At 45.8% G+C, this 21,766-nt stretch overlaps 1 protein-coding gene across 3 annotated transcripts in view; it reads left to right on the top strand.

The window, feature by feature from the left end:
- Positions 1 to 21,766, top strand: part of oscp1b (organic solute carrier partner 1b) — a 47,993-nt gene that overhangs the window by 14,044 nt on the left and 12,183 nt on the right. For all 3 annotated transcript variants that reach the window (XM_068006403.1, XM_068006404.1, XM_068006401.1), the window contains exons 2-6: positions 8,835 to 8,989; positions 9,565 to 9,732; positions 10,534 to 10,614; positions 12,924 to 13,027; positions 21,218 to 21,346. In XM_068006403.1, coding sequence (XP_067862504.1) covers positions 8,835 to 8,989; positions 9,565 to 9,732; positions 10,534 to 10,614; positions 12,924 to 13,027; positions 21,218 to 21,346 — 637 coding nt within the window. The remainder of the gene's footprint in view (positions 1 to 8,834; positions 8,990 to 9,564; positions 9,733 to 10,533; positions 10,615 to 12,923; positions 13,028 to 21,217; positions 21,347 to 21,766) is intronic.

The raw sequence follows: 21,766 nt of genomic DNA, 5'->3' as shown, positions 1-21,766 counted from the left end.
GCTCAGAGACTCGCTCGTAGTTCAGAGGGTAGGATAGAGGGGTCTACACATGGAGATGCACCCAGGAAGCAGCTTGGCGGAGGGAGAGCTCACATCCTAGCCTTGCTGCACAGGGTAAAGATGAAGACATCAAGGGCCCACCATACATAAGACGACTGAGGGCAATCCACAGGGACCTTCTAAGTGCCATGGGCTGCCTGCCAGATTGCATGCACACAACGTCTAAGAGCATGGAGGAGTCCAGCTCCAACCTTTGTGCTGTCTTCGTGCATGGCATCGAGACCATGCAGTCAAAATGGAGGGAGTGGGTCAGCTCTATGGACACTACAGTGGTGACCACTCTCATAGCTTCGATAGAAGCTCAGATTGCTGCTATTTTGGCTTTGAGCTCCAGCATCTCCTCTGGCTTACAAAGCCTGAAGGAGTGCATGGATCAGGGCTTCGAGAACCTTCCAGCACACCTGCACCCTGTTCCCGCGCAGGGCAGTGGGAGTGCTGAGGCTCAGCCCCCTGAGAGTGGTCCTGGCTCCATGGGGGAGGCACCTGCTGTCCTCTCTCAGGATGACAGCATGCCTGCTCCCCCATCAGTCTTTCAACCAGTGCCCTTGATGATGCCAGACAGCCAGCTGGGCCAGACTGTCAGTTCCAAAGCAGAGTCCCAGGAGTCTGCAGCCAGGTCCTCAAGGCCAGAGCTCCTTGAGATTGCCCACCATGGCCATCTCAAGTGCCCTCAGCGGAAGTTCAGCAGCCTTTCACCTCCTAAGCTGTAGCCATGGAGGAGCCACCTCATAGAAGCACTAGAGTTGGTAATCGAGCACACAAGACAGGCAGTAGGGCTTTGCACAAGGGTGATTTGTAGATAGGCATCAGTCATGTAATCATTTGACAAATCAAGACTGGAGTCTTTAGGAGTAGTGAAGTAAAATGTTTTGGTATAGCTGCTGGTCTTCATAACCTTCGTGATGTACCAGGAACACCCATGAGGCTGTTCTGTTTGAGGGCATTGATATGTTGGGTGTCACGTCTGGGTCAACTGGAAAGAGGGAGAGTGTTAGTATTCTGGGCAGGGGAGAGATGGTTCAGGAGAATCTCTCCTCAATAATTTCCTGCCTTACAGTTCTGGCAACTTGCGGTACTGCTGGGCCATGCTCTTCGTCTGCATCCTCTGGATCCTCATCCCCTTCTTCATCTTCTTGCTCCATATCTTCCTCCTCAGGCAGCTCCAAGTCAACTCCTCTTTGTAGAGCAAGATTGTGGAGCATGCAGCAAACGATTATGAATCTTGACACTCGCTCTGGGCTGTACTGAAGGACTCCTCCCAAGCTATCCAGACAGCAGAACCGTTGTTTCACTAATGGTGTGCTCAATCAGAATCCTTGTTGCTGCATGGCTCTCATTATATCGGCACACGCTTCTGTGCCCCAGTCCTTGATGCATTAAAATACCAAAGTTAACATCACTGATCCTACAAACAATCCAATCATGGTAATCATTTTAAAAGGTACCATCTTAACTATACAAGCAGTAAGCAACAAGTTAATTTGTTCTTTATAAAGCTCTATGCATCTGCACATTTGTTGGTGAGGGAACATTAGTGGAATGACATTTTACTGATAATTTCTTTTCCAGGACTTGCACAATGTTGTCAACTATAAAACCATGGAAAAGAAATTCCTTTTGTATTATCTCACACTTTGTGCCTTGATTGAAAGAACCAACCCAATAATTTGAGGATACCCCAAAGACATACTGGAAAGAGAGAGTCTCACCACCTCCCCTTGACATTACAGTCGCCGAATCTTCCACCATCAACATCCTGGGGGGTCACCATTAACCAGAAAGTCAACTGGACCAGCCATATACTTGCTGTGGCTACTAGACCAGGTCCGAGGCTGGGTATTCTGCGGCGAGTGGCTCACTCCCTGACTCCCCAAAGCCTCTCCACCATCTACAATGAACAAGTCAGGAGTGTGATGGAATACTCTCCACTTGCCTGGATGGGTACAGCTGCAACGACACACAAGAAGCTCGACACCATCCAGGACAAAATGGTCTGCTTGATTGGTAACCCATCCACCATCTTAAACATCCACTCCCTCCACCACCGGCGCACTGGGTCCGCAGTGTATCCAACCCACAGAATACACTGCAGCAACTCGCCAAGGCTTCTTCAACAGAATCTCCCAAACCCGCGACCTCTACCACCTAGAAGGACAAGGGCAGTGGATGCACGGGAACAACACCACCTGCACATTCCCCTCCAAGTCGCACACGATCCTGACCTGGATATATATTGCCGTTCCTTCATTGTTGCTGGCTTAAAATCCTGGAGCTCCCTAACAGCGCCGTGCGAGTAACTTCACCATACAAACTGCAGCGGTTCAAGAAGGCAGCCCACCACCACCTTCTCAAGGGAAACTAGGGATGAGCAATAAATGCCGGCCTTGCCAGCGATGCCCATATCACAAGAATGATTTTTTGTTAATTTAAAAGTCAGAATGCGTTTTGCTGCTATGGGATCAGTCTTGGCTGTTGTTAATACGGCGCATCGTCACAGGCACTGAAACATGAGGTCATCTGAATCATGCATTCCCACTGACCACTGAACACCCTAACAAAACACTTGAGGTGTGAGAGTCCAACTCCATTTAACAATTTGTTTTTTTTAAACTTATTGTACTCTGGTGTGCTCATCTTGAGCTATGAGTTGCACAGTGCACTGTTCTAACTGTATACTTATTCTTCCTTTGGTTTTCTTATTTTCAGGATATGGAGCTTTTTATCTTTTGGACCTAGTGTCATAAACGAGCACTTGCAGGTCAGGTTATTGCACAGTTAGATGCAGAGTAAAGCTCCTGCCTGCTCTCTCTCTCCTACTTTCTCTCCCCAATGGCTCATTGAGTTAATCCACTGAGAAGGTCCCAGGTTCATTCCCCAATCTGTGTGGAGTTCACTGATCTCAGTCACTGATGGCAGTTGGTCTGGTAGAGAGGGGAAAATCATTCATCCAATGAGTCCTGATGTGAAGTGTGCGTGTGTGGTTGTTTGATGGCAACAAGATTATTCTCGACTGCAATGCCTATTATGCTGGAATAGCCTGATGACATTCCCTATCAATAGTGATTACTTGGGCATGGTACTGCAAGGTGTGCGCTGTCTATGTAACCGTACCACTGTCGATGCCTTCAGCAGAAAAGGGAGAAAAATCAACTGTGTTTTAGTCCCAACCATAGTATAGCTTCCCCTACAAGAAAAGAACTAAGGGGAGAGGCCTGTGATAGGGTGGAGGCAGGAGTGGTTAGATGATAAAAGTGATGATGGTGCAAAGCAAAAGGAGGTGATAATGAGAAAGGTATAGAGACAAAAGATGGGTCCAGAGCAGGTGTAAATGGTTACAGCAGAATAGCAGAGGGGAAGGGAAGCTTGGAAAATAGGAGAAGGCTCCCATGACCCGGGAATTTGGCAGAAGAAAGGCATGTAGACCCCAGGGTTGCGGATCACCCCACCGGTTGTGTACCGATAGGGGTTCCCCACCCCAAGCGCTAGCCAACACCACCTCCACCCCCAGTGGCTCTGGTGCTGCCGTCCTCCATTACCAGCACCTGCTGTCCGAGAAAATGGGAGCAGCAGTTAAGACCTAAAGTCGTTAAACCCAGTGTTAAGACCGGAAGGATGTGAAGTGCCTAGTGAAAAGATGAGGTGCTGTTCCTCGAACTTGCGTCGATCTTTATTGGAACAGTGTAGGAGACTGAGGACAGAGAGGTCAGAGTGGGAGTGGGACGGAGAATTAAAGTGGCAAGCGACTGGAAGTTCATGGTCACACTTGCAGACTGAATAGAGGTGTTCAGCAAAGCGATCACCCAATCTCTGTTTGGTCTCCTCAGTGTAGAGGAGACCGCATTGTGAACAGCGAATACAGTATACTAATTTGGGAGAAGTACAAGTAAAGCGCTGTTTCATCTGGAAGGAGCGTTTTTTATTTACTCGTTCATGGGATGTGGGTGTCGCTGGCGAGGCCAGCATTTATTGCCCATCCCTAATTGCCCTTGAGAAGGTGTGGTGAGCTGCCTTCTTGAACCGCTGCAGTCTGTGTGGTGAAGGTTCTCCCACAGTGCTGTTAGGAAGGGAGTTCCAGGATTTTGACCCAGCGACAATAAAGGAACAGCGATATATTTCCAAGTCAGGATGGTGTGTGACTTGGAGGGGAACGTGCAGGTGGTGTTGTTCCCATGTGCCTGCTGCCTTTGTCCTTGTAGGCGGTAGAGGTCGCAGGTTTGGGAGGTGCTGTCGAAGAAGCCTTGGCGAGTTGCTGCAGTGCATCCTGTGGATGGTGCACACTGCAGCCACAGTGCGCCGGTGGTGAAGGGAGTGAATGTTTTGGGTGGTGGATGGGGTGCCAATCAAGTGGCTGCTTTGTCCTGAATGGTGTTGAGCTTCTTGAGTGTTGTTGGAGCTGCACTCATCCAGGCAAGTGGAGAGTATTCCAACACACTCCTGACTTGTGCCTTGTAGATGGTGGAAAGGCTTTGGGGAGTCAGGAGGTGAGTCACTCGCTGCAGAATACCCAGCCTCTGACCTGCTCTTGTAGCCACAGTATTTATGTGACTGGTCCAGTTAAGTTTCTGGTCAATGGTAACCCCCAGGAGGTTGATGGTGGGGGATTTGGTGATGGTAATGCCATTGAATCTCAAGGGGAGGTGGTTAGACTCTCTCTTGTTGGAGATGGTCATTGCCTGGCACTTGTCTGGGCCCTGGATGGTGGGAATGCAGGATGTGAAACAGCAGGCGCTGTATCTCCAGCGCTTGCATTGGAAGGTGCCGGGAGAAGTGGGGCAGGTGTTGCGGGGGTGGGGGGGGGTGTGCTGGAAGTGTGGACCAGGGTGTCATGGAAGGAACGTCCCTTCAGAATGCTGAAAGGGGAGTGTAGAGGGAGATGTATTTGGTGGTGGCATAACACAACAAAATGGCGTATGGTGATCTGTTGAATGTGGAGGCTAGCGGGGTGGAAGGTGAGGAAAAGGGGACCCTATCATGGTTCTGGGAGGGAGGGGAAGGGGTGAGGGTGGAAGTGCAGGAACTGGGACAGACAAGTGGAGGGACCTGTCAACCATGGTAGAGGGGAATCCTCGGCTGAGGAAAAAGGAAGATACTTCGGAAGCTCTGGTGTGGAACAGATGCAATGGAGTTGGAGAAACTGGCACAATGGAATAGAGTTCTTACAAGAGGCGAGATGGGAGAAAGTATAATCAAGGTGGTTGTGGGTGTCAGTGGGCTTGTAGTAGACATTGGTGGACAGCCTATCCCCACAAATGGAGATAGAGAAGTCAAGGAAGGGAATGGAAGAATCGGAGATGGACCACATGAAGGTCTGGGAGGGGGTGGAAGTTTGGAAGTTAGAAGCAAAGTTGATGAAATTTTCCAGTGCAGGTCGCGAGCAGGAAGTGACACCGACACATTGTACCGGAAAAAGAGGCCAGAGAGAGAATCTGAGTAGGACTAGAAAAAAACGTTTCATGTATCCCACAATATGGCAGGCATAGCTATGACCTTTACGGGCTCCCATGGTGACACCTTTTATTTGAAGGAAGTAAGCAGCGTTAAAAGAGAAGTTATTCAATGTGAGAATAAGTTCCGGCAGATTCATTTTCACAGCCACATCTCTTTTCTCACCAATTGTCTTTGGTTCTGACTTATTCCACGTGAATTCCAATTTAAGTTCCATGCATCATGTTTCAGATCCACCTACGATCACAGATATTTCCGTGATAGTCAGCGTCCCTCTAACCACTGCTCTTGCCGCTTCCTGAGATCCACGTTCAATGCGCCAAGCGCCACCCAAACACATGTCTTCCTCTTCAGCAGCATAGACTTACTTTATTTCAGAGCTGTCCTGGTTCCTTCTCCCAGTTTTTCCGTATCCATCGCTGCTCACAATGCGGTCTCCACATTGAGGAGACAAAATGCAGATTGGGTGATCGCTTTGCTGAACATCTCCGTGCAGTCCGCAAGTGTGACGCTGGCTTCTGGTGACTTGCCACTTTAATTCTTCATCCCGCTCTGACCTCTCTGTGTGCACTGTTCCAATGATGCTCGAGGAACAACATATCTTCTTTCTACTAGGCACTTTACAGTCTTCTGGTCTTAACATTGAGTTTAACAATTTTAGTGCTTAATTACTGCTCCCATTTTCTCTTGGACAGCAGGTGCTGGCATTGTAGGATGGCTGCAGGATCCTCCAGACCCATCTTTAGTCTCTATACTTTTATCATGAGCTCCTTTTGCCTTGCACCATCATCACTTTTGTCATCTAATCACTGCTGCCCTCCACCCTATAACCCTTGATGCCCTTGATATCAAAGCAGCATTTGACCGAGTGTGGCATCAAGGAGCCCTAGTAAAATTGAAGTCAATGGGAATCAGGGGGAAAACTCTCCAGTGGCTGGAGTCATACCTAGCACAAAGGAAGATGGTAGTGGTTGTTGGAGGCCAATCATCTCAGCCCCAGGACATTGCTGCAGGAGTTCCTCAGGGCAGTGTCCTTGACCCAACCATCTTCAGCTGCTTTATTAATGACCTCCCCTCCATCATAAGGTCAGAAGTGGGGATGTTCGCTGATGATTGCACAATGTTCAGTTCCATTTGCAACCCCTCAGATAATGAAGCAGTCCATGCCCGTATGCAGCAAGACTTAGACAACACCCGGGCTTGGGCTGATAAGTGGCAAGTAACATTCGTGCTGGACAAGTACCAGGTAATGACCATCTCCAACAAGAGAGAGTCTAACCACCTCCCCTTGACATTCAACGGTATTACCATCGCTGAATCCCCCACCATCAACATCCTGGGGATCACCATTGACCAGAAACTTAACTGGACCAGCCACACACATACTGTGGCTACAAGAGCAGGTCAGAGGCTGGGTATTCTGCGGCGAGTGATTCACCTCCTGACTCCCTAAAGTATTTCCACCATCTAGAAGGCATAAGTCAGGAGTGTGATGGAATACTCTCCACTTGCCTGGATGAGTGCAGCTCCAACAACACTCAAGAAACTCAACACCATCCAGGACAAAGCAGCCTGCTTGATTGGCACCCCATCCACCACCTTAAACGTTCACACTCTCTGCCACTGGCGCACCGTGGCTGCATCTACAAGATGCACTGCAGCAACTCGCCAAGGCTTCTTCGACAGCACCTCCCAAACCCGTGACCTCTACCACCGAGAAGGACAAGGGCAGCAGGCACATGAGAACACCAGCACCTGCAGGTTCCCCTCCAAGTCACACACCACCCTGACTTGGAAATATATCGCCATTCCTTCATCGTCGCTGGGTCAAAATCCTGGAACTCCCTACCTAACAACACTGCAGGAGTACCTTCACCACACGGACTGCAGCGGTTCAAGAAGGCGGCTCACCGCCACCTTCTCAACGGCAATTAGGGATGGGCAATAAATGCCGGCCTCGCCAACGATGCCCACATCCCATGAATGAATTAAAAGAAAAGACCTCTCCTTTCTTTTCCTGGCCCTCTTTTCCGTGCCTGTGTACTTGCTTAAAAACTGTTCATCTCTACATCTCTAACATCTTCCAGATCTGATGAAAGGTCATCGACCTGAAACATTAACTCTGTTTCTCTCGCCACAGATGCTGCCTGATCTGCTGAGTTTGTTTTTTCTATTTTAATTTCAGATTTTTAGCACTCGCAGTATTTTGCTTTTGTTGCCAAACTGTTTCACTTCTCCTCCCCATAATGGTAGGGACAAAAAGGCTAAGCAGATGCGTTTTTTGAATTCATGCACGTGGTTGTGTCCACTTGACCCCCAGGTCCCACAGGTGCCTCCCCAAGGTTGAACACAGCACAGCAGTCGCTATAAGTGACTTAAATGTAGCATGGCCCAAAGAATCTGTGTGCACACAGATGAATTTGAAAACTCGTGTGTACTACCCAATAAAATGGTGCGTTGTGTGGGGCTAAAGAAACTGAAACAAAGTGTGGAACTCATGATAAACGTTTGGAAATCTCCTGAAACAAGTGTTGACTGTGAGGAAAATTCACCTTTGTCTGTCTTGTGTTATCACAGAAAAGCCATCGGCGTATGTGTATAAACACAGAACCCTGGTGCTTCACGTGTTTGAAAGCAGATTTGCTGGTTTCTTTTTATCTGTTACTCCTTATGTTGCTCATATTCCCTGGGCAGGTAACCTACTCTCAACCCTCTGCTTGGCCTGTTCCCTAACATGGTTGGTACGAGGTGTACAACCCATGGACATAGCACTTTCCTTTTTATCTCCTCTCACTCTCCATGACCTGCAAGGTTAACAGCTCAGCCCATTGTTGACAGGCGAGGAATGATGAGCATGAATCTGTGTCCTGTCTCACCGCGGCACAACTCATTGGAGCTCCAACACACAGTACCACCACGCTGCACCTCCGCACCATGTTCTGTTGTTTTTTTAATTAGTTCCTCTAATTTATTCCTCTCCTTTGCTAAAGGCACTGACTCTCAAGTAGATGCATAGTTCCCCTCCAGTATGAGCTTAGACTTTGAGCCTTGGCAGGCTTTTTGATTATGTGAGCATCATAGCTGAACTTGATCCTATACACACGCATGCACACACACTTTCCATCAAGTCAAAGGATAGTAATCAGGTTAATTATAATTGGCACACTCCCTACTGTCACCCCAGCCTAGATCAGCTAGCATCAGGACAGACTAGGATTTGAACCTGGGATGTTATGGTCCATGTTGTTCGGTTTCAACGTTTGGCAGTATCTTTACCCATAATTACTTATGAATTATTAATTAAATTATATCTCTCTACTTTTTCTCAGTAATGAATGACATCATCAGTACCATGTTTAATAAGAAGTTCATGGAGGAGCTGTTCAAATCTCAGGAACTGTATTCCAAGAAAGCCCTAAGAACCGTGTTCGATCGACTGGCTCATGCCTCCATTATGAGACTGAATCAGGCTAGCATGGACAAGGTGAATGAATCACTCCAGTGTAATTGTACTGTTTAATTGTTTGAGCATTTTGATTACAAAAAACGTAAATACACATTCTAGTTTTATTCAGAAAATAATATGAATACAAATGTAGTTTGTGGTCACAACTACTATCCCTGATCTGAGAACAGCCATTCTTCTCAACTGTGGCAGAAGGGTCGGTAACCAGAGGACACAGATTTAAAGTGCTAAAGTGGGAACAGCCACTTATAGCCAAAGCTAGCTGGTTTCCCACAAAGAACAAGCAAAAACCATCGGGAGGACCGTCACTGCTTGCATACGTTTGGGCATCTCTCGGCAGCTGGTTCAGAGTGAACGGGCAGAGCACTTGGAGCAGGTTACTTCCTCTCACCAAGCTAGGTATGGGGGAGGAATCAAAGTCCTAGGGCGACTCTCTCAAGGGAAGAGAAAAGTGAAGAGAGGAAGTCTTGAAGTGAGGGGGCAGAGAGAGAGAGAAGAGAGGGAAAAATTCTAAGGTGATTCTTGGTTGCGGAAAAGAATATTGTTTATTTAACCCATTAGGTATCTATACTTTGTTTCCATATATCTCCCAGCTCTATGACCTGATGACGATGGCATTCAAGTACCAAGTGTTGCTCTGTCCACGGCCTAAAGACATTTTATTGGTCACATTCAATCATATGGACGCAGTCAAGGAATTTATACGTGACTCTCCGAGCATTCTTAACCAGGTAGATGAGACATTCCGACAGCTGATCGAGGTGGGTGTTTTCTTCACTCGGTGCTAAGTCTCGGTATAACTAAGGCAAATGTTGGACAGGGCAATTCAGTCTTGAACAAGAAAGGCATGTAACAGTGGGCTGCAGGCATCATTCAGTGAACTAACTAGCAGGAGTTACTGAGGCAGATGGTGGGAGAGAATTGATCAGAGATGGTCAGACACTGCAAGAGAATATGGCTGGAACAAGGTACTTGAACCTGACAGTGTGAGAGTCTGACTGGGAGGAGTTACTAAACCTGACAGTGTGAGAGTCTGATTGGGAGGAGTTACTGAGATTGATACTGATGGTGACACGTTGACCCTCCTCATAGTGTGAATTGTCACCTATGACAATTTGAGGTTATTGTCAGCTGAACTGATCTCAAATTTATAAGACAAGAATATATAGTGGTTTGAAAAGGGAAGAAGCCTTTATTTTATATGAATTGCAATCTTAAGTGGGGGAGGGGGTGGAGATGAGGAGATGGCCGGGCCGTGCTTTCCTTTACATTGTGAGATGTCTGTGTGCAAATCTATAAATTTAAAGATAAACTGCTGATGTTTTAAAAACAAAAATTATAATTTTTTGCTCTCCCCTTCCTTGAAGACTTGGGTACAGGTCCATTGGCGTTGGCTGCACTCCACAACTTGCTCTTCGATGTGTGAACCCAAACTAAGTGTTGGCCGTGTGAAAGGCGTCACAGTCAAGTCCAATTGTGTCTTCACCTGACACAGATTGTGTGTTTGTGATTTGTTAAGTTGGAATTTAATGAATGACATCTTGCCTTTCTCTGATTGACAGACGTACAGCTGCCTACCTGCGGGGGAGTTCCAGCTGATCAGGCAAACCCTACTCGTTTTCTTTCAGGACCTCCATATCCGAGTAAGTGTACCCTGAATCGCTCTTGGGTCAGTGTGTTCTATGCTGCTCACGAGATACACCATGTACACAGCCAGATGGAATCTTCTGAGACTGCAGCTTCACAGTTGTATTGCAAAAGGGTTTACTGTCTAAACAATGTGTAGGTGACAACTTCTTGTCTGTTTTTTGGGTCCTTGCAAGTATAAGGGAACAATGTCCATAAGGAGAAAAAGGGAGTCATTTTAGCTTTGGGCGATGGTATAAAATGGACGATATCGAATTGGCCACCCATTATACACTACGCTTGATTTTCCTTTTGATTGAGTCAATAGAAATGAAGATCAGGCGGGCTTGTATAATGAACAGCTCATTCAATATCGCCCAAAAATAAAATTACCCCAGAGAGTCTACTTTTGGTTCAAGTTAAAATATGTTTCTCTTTTGAAGTGAAGGAAATATAACCATTCAATTTTTTGCCCTTTTGCCAGCACAAATCACGACTGTCAAATATACCTCCAGTTAGATGGAGAGTAAAGTTCCATGTCCAGAGCCTCGGTCAGACCCCATCTGGAGTACTGTATTCAGTTTTGAGCACCACCCCTCAGGAAGGATATATTTACCCTGGAAGGGACACAACGCAGATTCATCCGAATGATACCAGGGCTTAAAGGGTTAAATTATGAGGATAGGTTGCATAAATTTGGCTTGTATTTCCTTCAGTTTAGATGGTTGAGGGGTGATCTAATCAAGGTGTTTTAAATGACAAAAGGATTCGATAGTGTAGATACAGAGGAACTATTTAATCTGGTGGGGGAATTCAGAACAAGGGGGCATAATCTTAAAATTAGAGCCAAACCACTCAGGAGCGAAATCATGAAGCACTTTTTCCACTAAGGGTAGTGGAAATCTGGAATACCCCCACAAACAGCTGTGGATGCTGGGGGTCAATTGAAATTTTCAAGACTGAGATTGATAGATTTTTGCTAGGTAAGGGTATCAAGGGATATGGAACAAAGGCGGGTAAATGGAGTTGAGGTACAGATTAGCCATGATAGAATAACTCAAGGGGCTGAATGGCCTACTCCTATTCCTATGTATTCTGTACTAATGACATGCCTTAAATCACATCCTCTGAAGAGCACCCACCTGCCCATCCTTCTCCACCAAAACCCCCCTCTTCCCTGAACAGATGTAACATTTCCATATTTGTGGTCCCTTTGACTCAATTTACATCAGCTTGAGTTTGGGTTTATACCTTCAGTATGGCGAGACGTCCCAAGCCACTTCACATGGGGGATCAATCAATGAGCAGGACTCGGGAGAAGTTAGGGGAAGTGTCCGAAGGGATAATCGAAGAGTTAGGTGTTGAGAGGGCTTTTAAAGGTGGGCAAAATATAGCAGAGTGGAGAGATTTAGGAAGAGAATTGTAGAATGCCTGAATGCAATTGCCAGTAATGATAGGTGGTGGGGGAGGGGGAACATGAACTAGTTTACTAGTTTGTCTTCGCCCGTCATGCTTCAATATACAGTCCCCACCACTTATAGCCGGCATGCTTAATGTATTATAAACACCGCCTTTGTATTTAACTTCAGTGGAAATGGCAAATGGTTAGTGCCATTTTCTCAATATAAGCGGCTGCCCATGACAAGCTTGGACAGTGTAAGTGGTGGGGACTGTATATTGAAAAAGGATAGGGAAAGACAAGCAAGTTCATCCAGCCTGTTCCATCCAGACATGTTATAGCCTACATGCACCATCAACCCAGCCCCAGTCACGCAATCACTTGGGAGAGGTAAAAAAACAGAGGAAAATACCATAACCAATTTAGGGAAAACTCTGGGAAATTCCTCTCCGACCCCATCAAAGGCAATCAAACAAGCTCCAGGAGACCACAGTGACTGACAATACCAATCATTACTAGAACCACCTACCTTCTACAACTTAAGACGCGCTCGACTCTCAGGAACTCATCCAGCTCCCTTTTGAAGGGCTGTGGTGAATCCATAGTTAGTGCATGTTTTGGTGATCTGTTCCAGAGGTTGACACTCTGAAAAGAAATACTCCTTGACAGCTAACCTAACTTTTTTTATTGATGCACCTATGGTAGGATAGCCTTCTGACACTCATTCTTCATGTGTGAGGCAAGACAGAGCGAGGGTCGGGTACTTCAGGGCAGTGGTTACTGTACGCCAGCAAGAATCAGCAACCGAAGGAGAGGAAGAATGAAAGAAATCTAATGATGGCACTGTACACTTGCAGATGTTATTTTATCACTATTTAACATGTTATCATTTATCATTATTTAACGTGTTATAATTTATCTCCGCAGGTGTCCATCTTTCTGAAGGATAAAGTTCAGAATTCTAATGGCCGATTCGTGCTGCCAATTTCTGGGCCAGTTCCTTGGGGAACAGAGGTCCCTGGACTGATCAGGTAAGTTAAATGGTCTCGCTCCCACAAGTGTCTGCCCATTGTGACTCTACCATTCATGATTCCCTGTACACACTCCCTTCATTGTGGAAGAAGGAAAACTATTTGCTTTAATTGTTTATGTTCTCTTGTTCCTTGCTTCTCCAAATTCCACTGTTTTGGGTACTCGCACATCTTTCCCTGGTTATAGATGAGCACGTGATCTATTTAGTTTTATGGCATTTTCCCGCTATAAGTCTTTGTTGAATGTTATTTAATCATCTATCTGTGGAACAGACACAAAATCACAAGACAGGTACAGATCCATCACCATCCCTGGGTATGTCCTGTCCCACCGGCAGAACAGACCGACCAGAGGTGGCGGTACAGTGATACACAGCCAGGAGGGAGTGACCCTGGGAGTCCTCAACATTGACTCTGGACCCCATGAACTCTCATGGCATCAGGTCAAACGTGGGCAAGGAAACCTCTTGCTGATTACCACCTACCGCCTTCCCTCAGCTGATGAATCAGTCCTCCTCCATGTTGAGCACCACTTGGAGGAAGCACTGAGGGTAGCAAGGGCTCAGAATGTACTCTGGGCGGGGGACTTCAATGTCCATCACCAAGTGTGGCTCGGTAGCACCACGACTGACCGAGCTGGCCGAGTCCTGAAGGACATAGCTGCCAGACTGGGCCTGCGGCAGGTGGTGAGCGAACCAACACGAGGGAAAAACGTACTTGACCTCGTCCTCACCAATCGACCTGTCGCAGATGCATCTGTCCATGACAGTATTGGTAGGAGTGACCACCGCACAGTCCTCGTGGAGATGAAGTCCCGTCTTCGCACTGAGGGCGCCATCCAACGTGTTGTGTGGCACTACCACCGTGCTAAGTGGGATAGATTCAGAACAGATCTAGCAGCTCCAAACTGGGCATCCATCAGCAGCAGCAGAATTGTATTCCAGCACAATCTGTAACCTCATGGCCTGGCATATTCCTCACTCTACCACTACCAACAAGCCAGGAGATCAACCCTGGTTCAATGAGGAGTGTAGAAGAGCATGCCAGGAGCAGCACCTGGCATACCTAAAAATGAGGTGCCAACCTGGTGAAGCCACAACTCAGGACTACATGCATGCTAAACAGCGGAAGCAACATGCTATAGACAGAGCTAAGCGATTCCACAACCAACGGATCAGATCTAAGCTCTGCAGTCCTGCCACATCCAGTCATGAATGGTGGTGGACAATTAAACAACTAACGGGAGGAGGAGGCTCTGCAAACATCCCCATCCGCAATGATGGCAGAGTCCAGCACGTGAGTGCAAAAGACAAGGCTGAAGCGTTCGCAACCATCTTCAGCCAGAAGTGCCAAGTGGATGATCCATCTCGGCCTCCTCCCGATATCCCACCATCACAGAAGCCAGTCTTCAGCCATTTCGATTCACTCCATGTGATATCAAGAAACGGCTGAGTGCACTGGATACAGCAAAGGCTATGGGCCCCAACAACATCCCGGCTGTAGTGCTGAAGACTTGTGCTCCAGAACTAGCTGCGCCTCTAGCCAAGCTGTTCCAGTATGGCTACAACACTGGCATCTACCCGACAATGTGGAAAATTGCCCAGGTATGTCCTGTCCACAAAAAGCAGGATAAATCCAATCCGGCCAATTACCGCCCCATCAGTCTACTCTCAATCATCAGCAAAGTGATAGAAGGTGTCGTCGACAGTGCTATCAAGCAGCACTTACTCACCAATAACCTGCTCACCAATGCTCAGTTTGGGTTCCGCCAGGACCATTCGGCTCCAGACCTCATTACAGACTTGGTCCAAACATGGACAAAAGAGCTGAATTCCAGAGGTGAGGTGAGAGTGACTGCCCTTGACATCAAGGCAGCATTTGACCGAGTGTGGCACCAAGGAGCCCTAGTATAATTGAAGTCAATGGGAATCAGGGGGAAAACTCTCCAGTGGCTGGAGTCATACCTAGCACAAAGGAAGATGGTAGTGGTTGTTGGAGGCCAATTATCTCAGCCCCAGGGCATTGCTGCAGGAGTTCCTCAGGGCAGTGTCCTAGGCCCAACCCTCTTCAGCTGCTTCATCAATGACCTTCCCTCCATCTTAAGGTCAGAAACGGGGATGTTCGCTGATGATTGCACAGTGTTCAGTTCCATTCACAACCCTTCAGATAATGAAGCAGTCCGAGCCCGCATGCAGCAAGACCTGGACAACATCCAGGCTTGGGCTGATAAGTGACAAGTAACGTTTGTGCCAGACAAGTGCCAGGCAATGACCATCTCCAACAAGAGAGGGTCTAACCACCTCCCCTTGACATTCAACGGCATTACCATCGCCGAATCCCCCACCATCGACATCCTGGGGGTCACCATTGACCAGAAACTTAACTGGACCAGCCATATAAATACTGTGGCTACAAGAGCAGGTCAGAGGCTGGGTATTCTGCGGCGAGTGACTCACCTCCTGACTCCCCAAAGCCTTTCCACCATCTACAAGGCACAAGTCAGGAGTGTGATGGAATACTCTCCACTTGCCTGGATGAGTGCAGCTCCAACAATACTCAAGAAGCTCGACACCATCCAGGACAACACAGCCCGCTTCATTAGCACCCCATCCATCACCCTAAACATTCACTCCCTTCACTACCGGTGCACAGTGGCTGCAGTGTGTACCATCCACAGGATGCACTGCAGCAACTCGCCAAGGCTTCTTCGACAGCACCTCCCAAACCCGCGACCACTACTACCTAGAAGGACAAGAGCAGCAGGCACATGGGAACAACACTACCTGCACATTCCCCCTCCAAGTCACACACCATCCTGACTTGGAAATATATCGCCATTCCTTCATCGTCGCTGGGTCAAAATCCTGGAACTCCCTTCCTAACAGCACTGTGGGAGAACCTTCACCACACGGACTGCAGCGGTTCAAGAAGGCGGCTCACCACCACCTTCTCAAGGGCAATTAGGGATGGGCACTAAATGCCGGCCTCGCCAGCGACGCCCACATCCCATGAACGAATAAATTAGATGAGAGGCCATCTGGTCCATCTCAGCTCATCCATCCATCCATATCGTCTAAATTGTTTCTTAAATGAATCTAAGGTTTTTGTTTCCACTACCCTACCCCAAAAACCATTTCAAGTTTTGATCACTCTTTGTGTAAAGAAATTCTGGGTAAAATAATAGAATCAGTTAGGAAGAGAAGAGTAAACTTGAGGATTATCTGTACAATAATAGCTTGGTAAACAGCGGCCAAAATGGATTCAGAAGGGGGAAGATCCTGCCTCACCAAATGCCTGGACTTCCTTGAGGAAGTGACCCCAAGTAGATTATGGCACATCCTACGATGTGATGTACCTAGACTTCATAGAATCATAGAAGATTTAAGGCACAAAAATTTAAGGAGGCCATTCGGCCCATCGTGTCCGCGCCAGCCGAAAATGAGCCACCCAGCCTAATTCCACTTTCCAGCACTTGGTCCATAGCCATGTCGGTTACGGCACTTCAGGTGCACATCCAGGTATTTTTTTAAATGATTGATGGTTTCTGCCTCTACCACCCTTTCAGGCAGTGAGTTCCAGACTCCCACCACCCTCTGGGTGAAAATTTTTTTCCTCAGCTCCCCTCTAATCCTTCTACCAATCACTTTAAATCTATGCCCCCTGGTTATTGATCTCTCTGCTAAGGTCCTTCCTATCCACTCTATCTATGCCCTTCATAATTTTGTACACCTCAATTAAATCACCCCTCAACCTGCTCTGAGAACAACCCCAGCCTATCCAATCTTTCCTCATAGTTAAAATTCTCCAGGCCGGACACCATCCTCGTAAATCTCCTCTGTACCCTCTCTAGTGCACTTACATCCTTCCTGTAATGTTGTGACCAGAACTGTACCTAATACTCAAGCTGTGGCCTAACCAGTGTTTTATACAGTTCCAGCATAACCCCCCCGCTCTTATATTCTATGCCTCGGCTAATAAAGGAAAGTATTCCATATGCCTTCTTAACCACTTGATAAAATTCCTCACAAAGGTTTTTTTCGATAAGCATTGTGGATTCGGGGTCAACCTTGGGAATGGATAAGAATTTTGCTGAAACTTGGGAAGCAGTGAATACTAGTCAAAGGAGTTATGTCAGGATGAAGGGTAATTAGGCTGCTCCTGCTGTTTCTAATTTACATCAGCGACTTGGATTCAGAAACTCAACGCCAATTGGTGAACGAGGTTTTGCAGACAGAATGTTCCCATTGACTATTAATTATTGGATTATTTGTATATAGGTAGTTTACTCCTGATCGCTCCTATTATTTTACCAGGTACTCATGTTAGACTGATGTCAGACTTCTCTAGTTTCCTGGATGAGATATGTCCCCTTTCTTAATGCAGAGGATTGTGAATCTTTGGAATTCTCTACCCCAGAGGGCTGTGGATGCTGAGTCATTGAATATAATCAAGGCTGAGATGGATAGATTTTTGGACTCTAGGAGAATTAAGGGGTATGGGGATCAAGCGGGAAAGTGGAGTTGAGGTTGAAGATCAGCCGTGACCTGATTGAATGGCGCAGCAGGCTCAATGGGCCATATGGCCTACTCCTGCTCCTATTTCTTATGTTCTTATCAACCTTTTTGCCTGTGTGCTGTAATAATTTGCCCAGCACGGTTATCATATTGGGCAGAACCACAAACAATACATACAATTTTCTGTGCAGCCCAGACCCCCACCCCACCTATCCCCAGCTCCAGATGCTGTAGCTTTCCATAAGAGAGCAATAAAAAAAAATCTCAATCTTCTAAAATCCCCCAAATATGCATGGGAATTTATAAATAAAAGCACCAATAAGATTTTGGTCAAAAATAATTTAATAGATATATAATTAGAAAACAGACTTGTTATTTTCCCGTGATTTTCAAATAATCCATTTTTGGACTGACAGTAGCAAAAATTGTGGTAACCAATCTTTGCATAATGTCTTGAGAGTATATGACGCCAAACTATACTAGCAGTTCCAAGTCAATGAACAAGGCAAATTTATGACAGCTGTTTATAATTCTCCATGAACCTGCCTCACCCTGTTCATAAACATCTCTGTCAAACATATCATACCTAAACAGTTAAATCCTGGAACTTGCTATCAACTGAAATGTATATTATATGGTGTACTCCTAGAGTGTTCCACTATAATGCCAACGCTGAAATCTTAATATTTTATAACTGACACCGTGCTTTTCCTAAGTTTAAAAAAAGTGTCTCAGTAACACCCAAAACTTATTATGTACAAGCTCAAAAACTATATAGGTTCAAACAAAAGACCGACACTTATAACATTTCTACTTTATGTTGAGTTTTTCCACTCATCCAGGTGAGGGATGTTATCAATGGGGATTGGAACACTTTAATTCTTCATACTCTTCCACCTCTCTCCCCACCCCCCCAAAATCATCTCCATACACTCTGTTGCACCTACTATTCTCTTATTACCTCAAAATCACTAAGTGGCAGTAAAAACAAATTTTAAACCTTATGGTTAAGTATCTATAATTTCCCCATTGATACTCTGATACCCATTGACAGATGCAAATTTAATCATCTTAAAATTGTGACTTTTCATCAGGCATCAATGTTCTCCAAGGTTCTGAAGCTCAAAGCAAAAAAAAAAATTGCCACCAAAGTGTTCTTTATTACTTCAAAAACCAACTCCAAGCCTTCAGAAAATGTTCTGTTCATGACTCTAACCTAGATCTTCTGAAAAGGTCAAATACTTAGACATTTGGCAAATGATTGTATGCTCAAAGCTCCAATCAGATTTGCACAGCCAGTCATTAAGACTGGGTTTTGAGTATCGAATGGAAATTCTCTTCTCAGACAACTGTTAATTCAGAGTGCCCTTTTCCAAGATCTTTATTGCTAAGGACCAGATGCGAGCAGGCACATTACAACAACAAGCAGTGCTTGATGTTATTAATGTCCGAACCCGAGTTATGGTACATAGAATAAGACTCTGTAGCCACTCTTGGTTTTTTTAAATCTCTTCCAAACAGACTGCATCGGCAACTATTATAGCTCCGATTTTATGGCAAAGTAGCTTTGGAGGCCAAATAATAGATGTACTGGAAGTGTGTAAAAATCATCAAACTATCCCCTCTGCCAGGCATGTTCTCCAAAAGGTGACCCCTTTTAGAAATCCTTCATAACAGCTGGAAAAGAGCAGGCCACAATATTCTCCACAGCAGTTATACATTTTTTAATATAATTACTCCTGGTCTAGATAGGAACAATGAGATAGCAGTTGAAATGATATCACGAACACAATCCTCATTACAAAAGTTGTTTTAAAAATCAGGTAGGATTGTGAAGCAGCAAAACAAAGATGCTCATACTCAGCCTAGAAGAGACTAAAACATCTTTCCACTGGGTTTGTCGATGTGGATTGCCTCCTCCTTCTTCTGATGAAACTCCAGCACTTCTAGTGTATGAGATGTGGAAGGAGATGCATGTTTGCAGGTCTCCTTTGTGGATCCTTGTGAATAACGGTTATTCAAAGAGTCACGTGAATTTGGGCTGCCTCACTCCAGTCCCTAGTGGGTGTGTGCCCATAGTGCAAAACTACCCGTAATTCACACTGAATTGGAAATCTCACCCGGAGAGGTGTTAGTTTAGGAAATGGAAAAATGTCATCCTTCTGAGGTTGGGATGTGGTTCACTGTTGAGGTACTGTAGAGAGAACTTTACTCTGCATCTAATCTGCGCTGTAATTGATCCAGAAGTGTTTGATGGGACAATGCAGCAAAAGCTTTGTTCATATCTATCCTATGCAGTACATGACCTAGGAGTGTTTGATGCTGACACTGAAATGGGAAAGTGTTCTATTCCTATGGCCTGGCTTTGAATCCACTGATGGGATAAAGGGCTCTTTTTTCACATGGCTGGTGGGGGCCCACGTGCATTTAATCTGGCCAGACTTAACCCAGTTCCTTGTCGGTCTGAGGCCACAGGGCAAAACCGCCCTGTAAAATAAAAATTATATTACCGAAAACAATTTGGTAGCCTCATTTAAAAAGGCCATAAAGAGGGCTAGTTTGGGAAAGGAAAAAATCCACCCTGATGAGGTGGGGTGAAGTTGCATTGTTGGGGCTTTACTCTGTATCTATCAATGCTATACCTGATTTGGGAGTCTGGGAGTGGGGGGAGGGGGCAATTTTCATATATATCGTAAACATAGAAAACACCCCCTGTGTAACCAAATAGGAAAGTGTTCCATTCCCAGTACTAACAGCTATTAAAATATCTATTAAATGAAAACATCCAAACATTAGGATGTACTCCACATTATTTTTAAATAACTTAAGATACAATGATATTTAAAATAAGAACTTTAACAAATGATGTGGGACCAATCAGCTTCAAGGCCAGTTTCACCAAACTTTCTGCGTGTCACTCAGTACCAGCTCCTGGAGAACGGGAAGAACCAGGCGGGTACTGTACAGCCCATGTGTCACTACCAGCTCCTGTACAGTACACACTGGGTAAAAGGGAATGATTCCTTCTCACTGGCACTGAACAACTCCGGTCTGTCTCAGTGTACAGTACACACTGGGTAAAAGGGAGTTGTTTACCCACGTTGGCGCAGCTTACGTGACTCTTGCACATGTACATTGTAATTCTACATGTACAAGAAATCCCCCTGAGAGATATTCAGATCACACAAATTAACAATACTGAAATTGCTGGAAATATACAGCAGGTGCGTCAGTACCTGAAAGGAAAATAGGTAAACGTTCCAGGCTGAGATGCCTTTGTGAGAATCGTCTCAATGAAGACTGTCCACCCAAAACATTAGCCTGTTTTTTTTCAGATGCTGACTGACCTGCAGTGTGGTTCCAGCATTTGCAACTTTTCCTTTTTATCTCCGCAGTGTTTAAAAAAAAAACTTACCCCCTCAACCCACTGCGATAACATTGTGGCTGCACTGAATGTGTGGACGGGCATGAGCTGTAAAATTTATGATTTATAAATCCAGGTTTTATGGTACATCATACTTTACACAAAGCTCCTCCTGCATAATCTGAAAAATATAAACACCTATCAAAGTTCAATAATGAAAATCAATAGGAATTTTAATGTTTGGAAACTATCTAATTGTAATTTTTTACGTAAGGAAAATACTGACTTCTGGTCTTTCTCCGCTTGTCACAGAATGTTTAACTGTAATGGAGAAGAGGTGAAGCGAGCAGAGTTCCCACCCTGTGGCAGTTACACAAGCGCACTGACAGAAGGATCCTTCGACCTCTTTGGTGACAGAGTCATTAAGCTTGGCACCAATATGTAAGTAGCCCAGATCCCCCCTCTCGGGATCTTTTAGGCACCAGTCCCACAGGGTGCAAGCTGAACCAACTCTCTCCATCTACCTTATTAAAAACTCTCTGGAATGAACAAAGAACAAAGAAGGGTTATTTGAAAATGATCCATTGGCCGTTCTCGATTGCCTGGTGGGTAAAGGCAGTGTAGCTCTAAGCTACGCAGACCAGAGGGTCCGAGGTTTGATTCCTGGGCTGTATGGCTCAGTGCTACACTGGGTGATGCCTATATCCACCAATTAACTAATCGCTCTCGGCACTACAATCAGCCTCAGAGTCCATGGGCTAGGAACATTAAAATCAAGCATAGTTGCTATCCAATGATATGTATGTGTGTGCGTGCGTATGTTGAGTGAGCACAGGCTTAGCTGTGATGCCCTCCCACTGG

The sequence above is a fragment of the Heptranchias perlo genome, chromosome 26, assembly GCF_035084215.1.
Source record: "Heptranchias perlo isolate sHepPer1 chromosome 26, sHepPer1.hap1, whole genome shotgun sequence".
In the NCBI taxonomy this organism is placed as follows: Eukaryota; Metazoa; Chordata; class Chondrichthyes; order Hexanchiformes; family Hexanchidae; genus Heptranchias; species Heptranchias perlo.
This window is presented reverse-complemented; position numbering and strand designations above follow the sequence as displayed.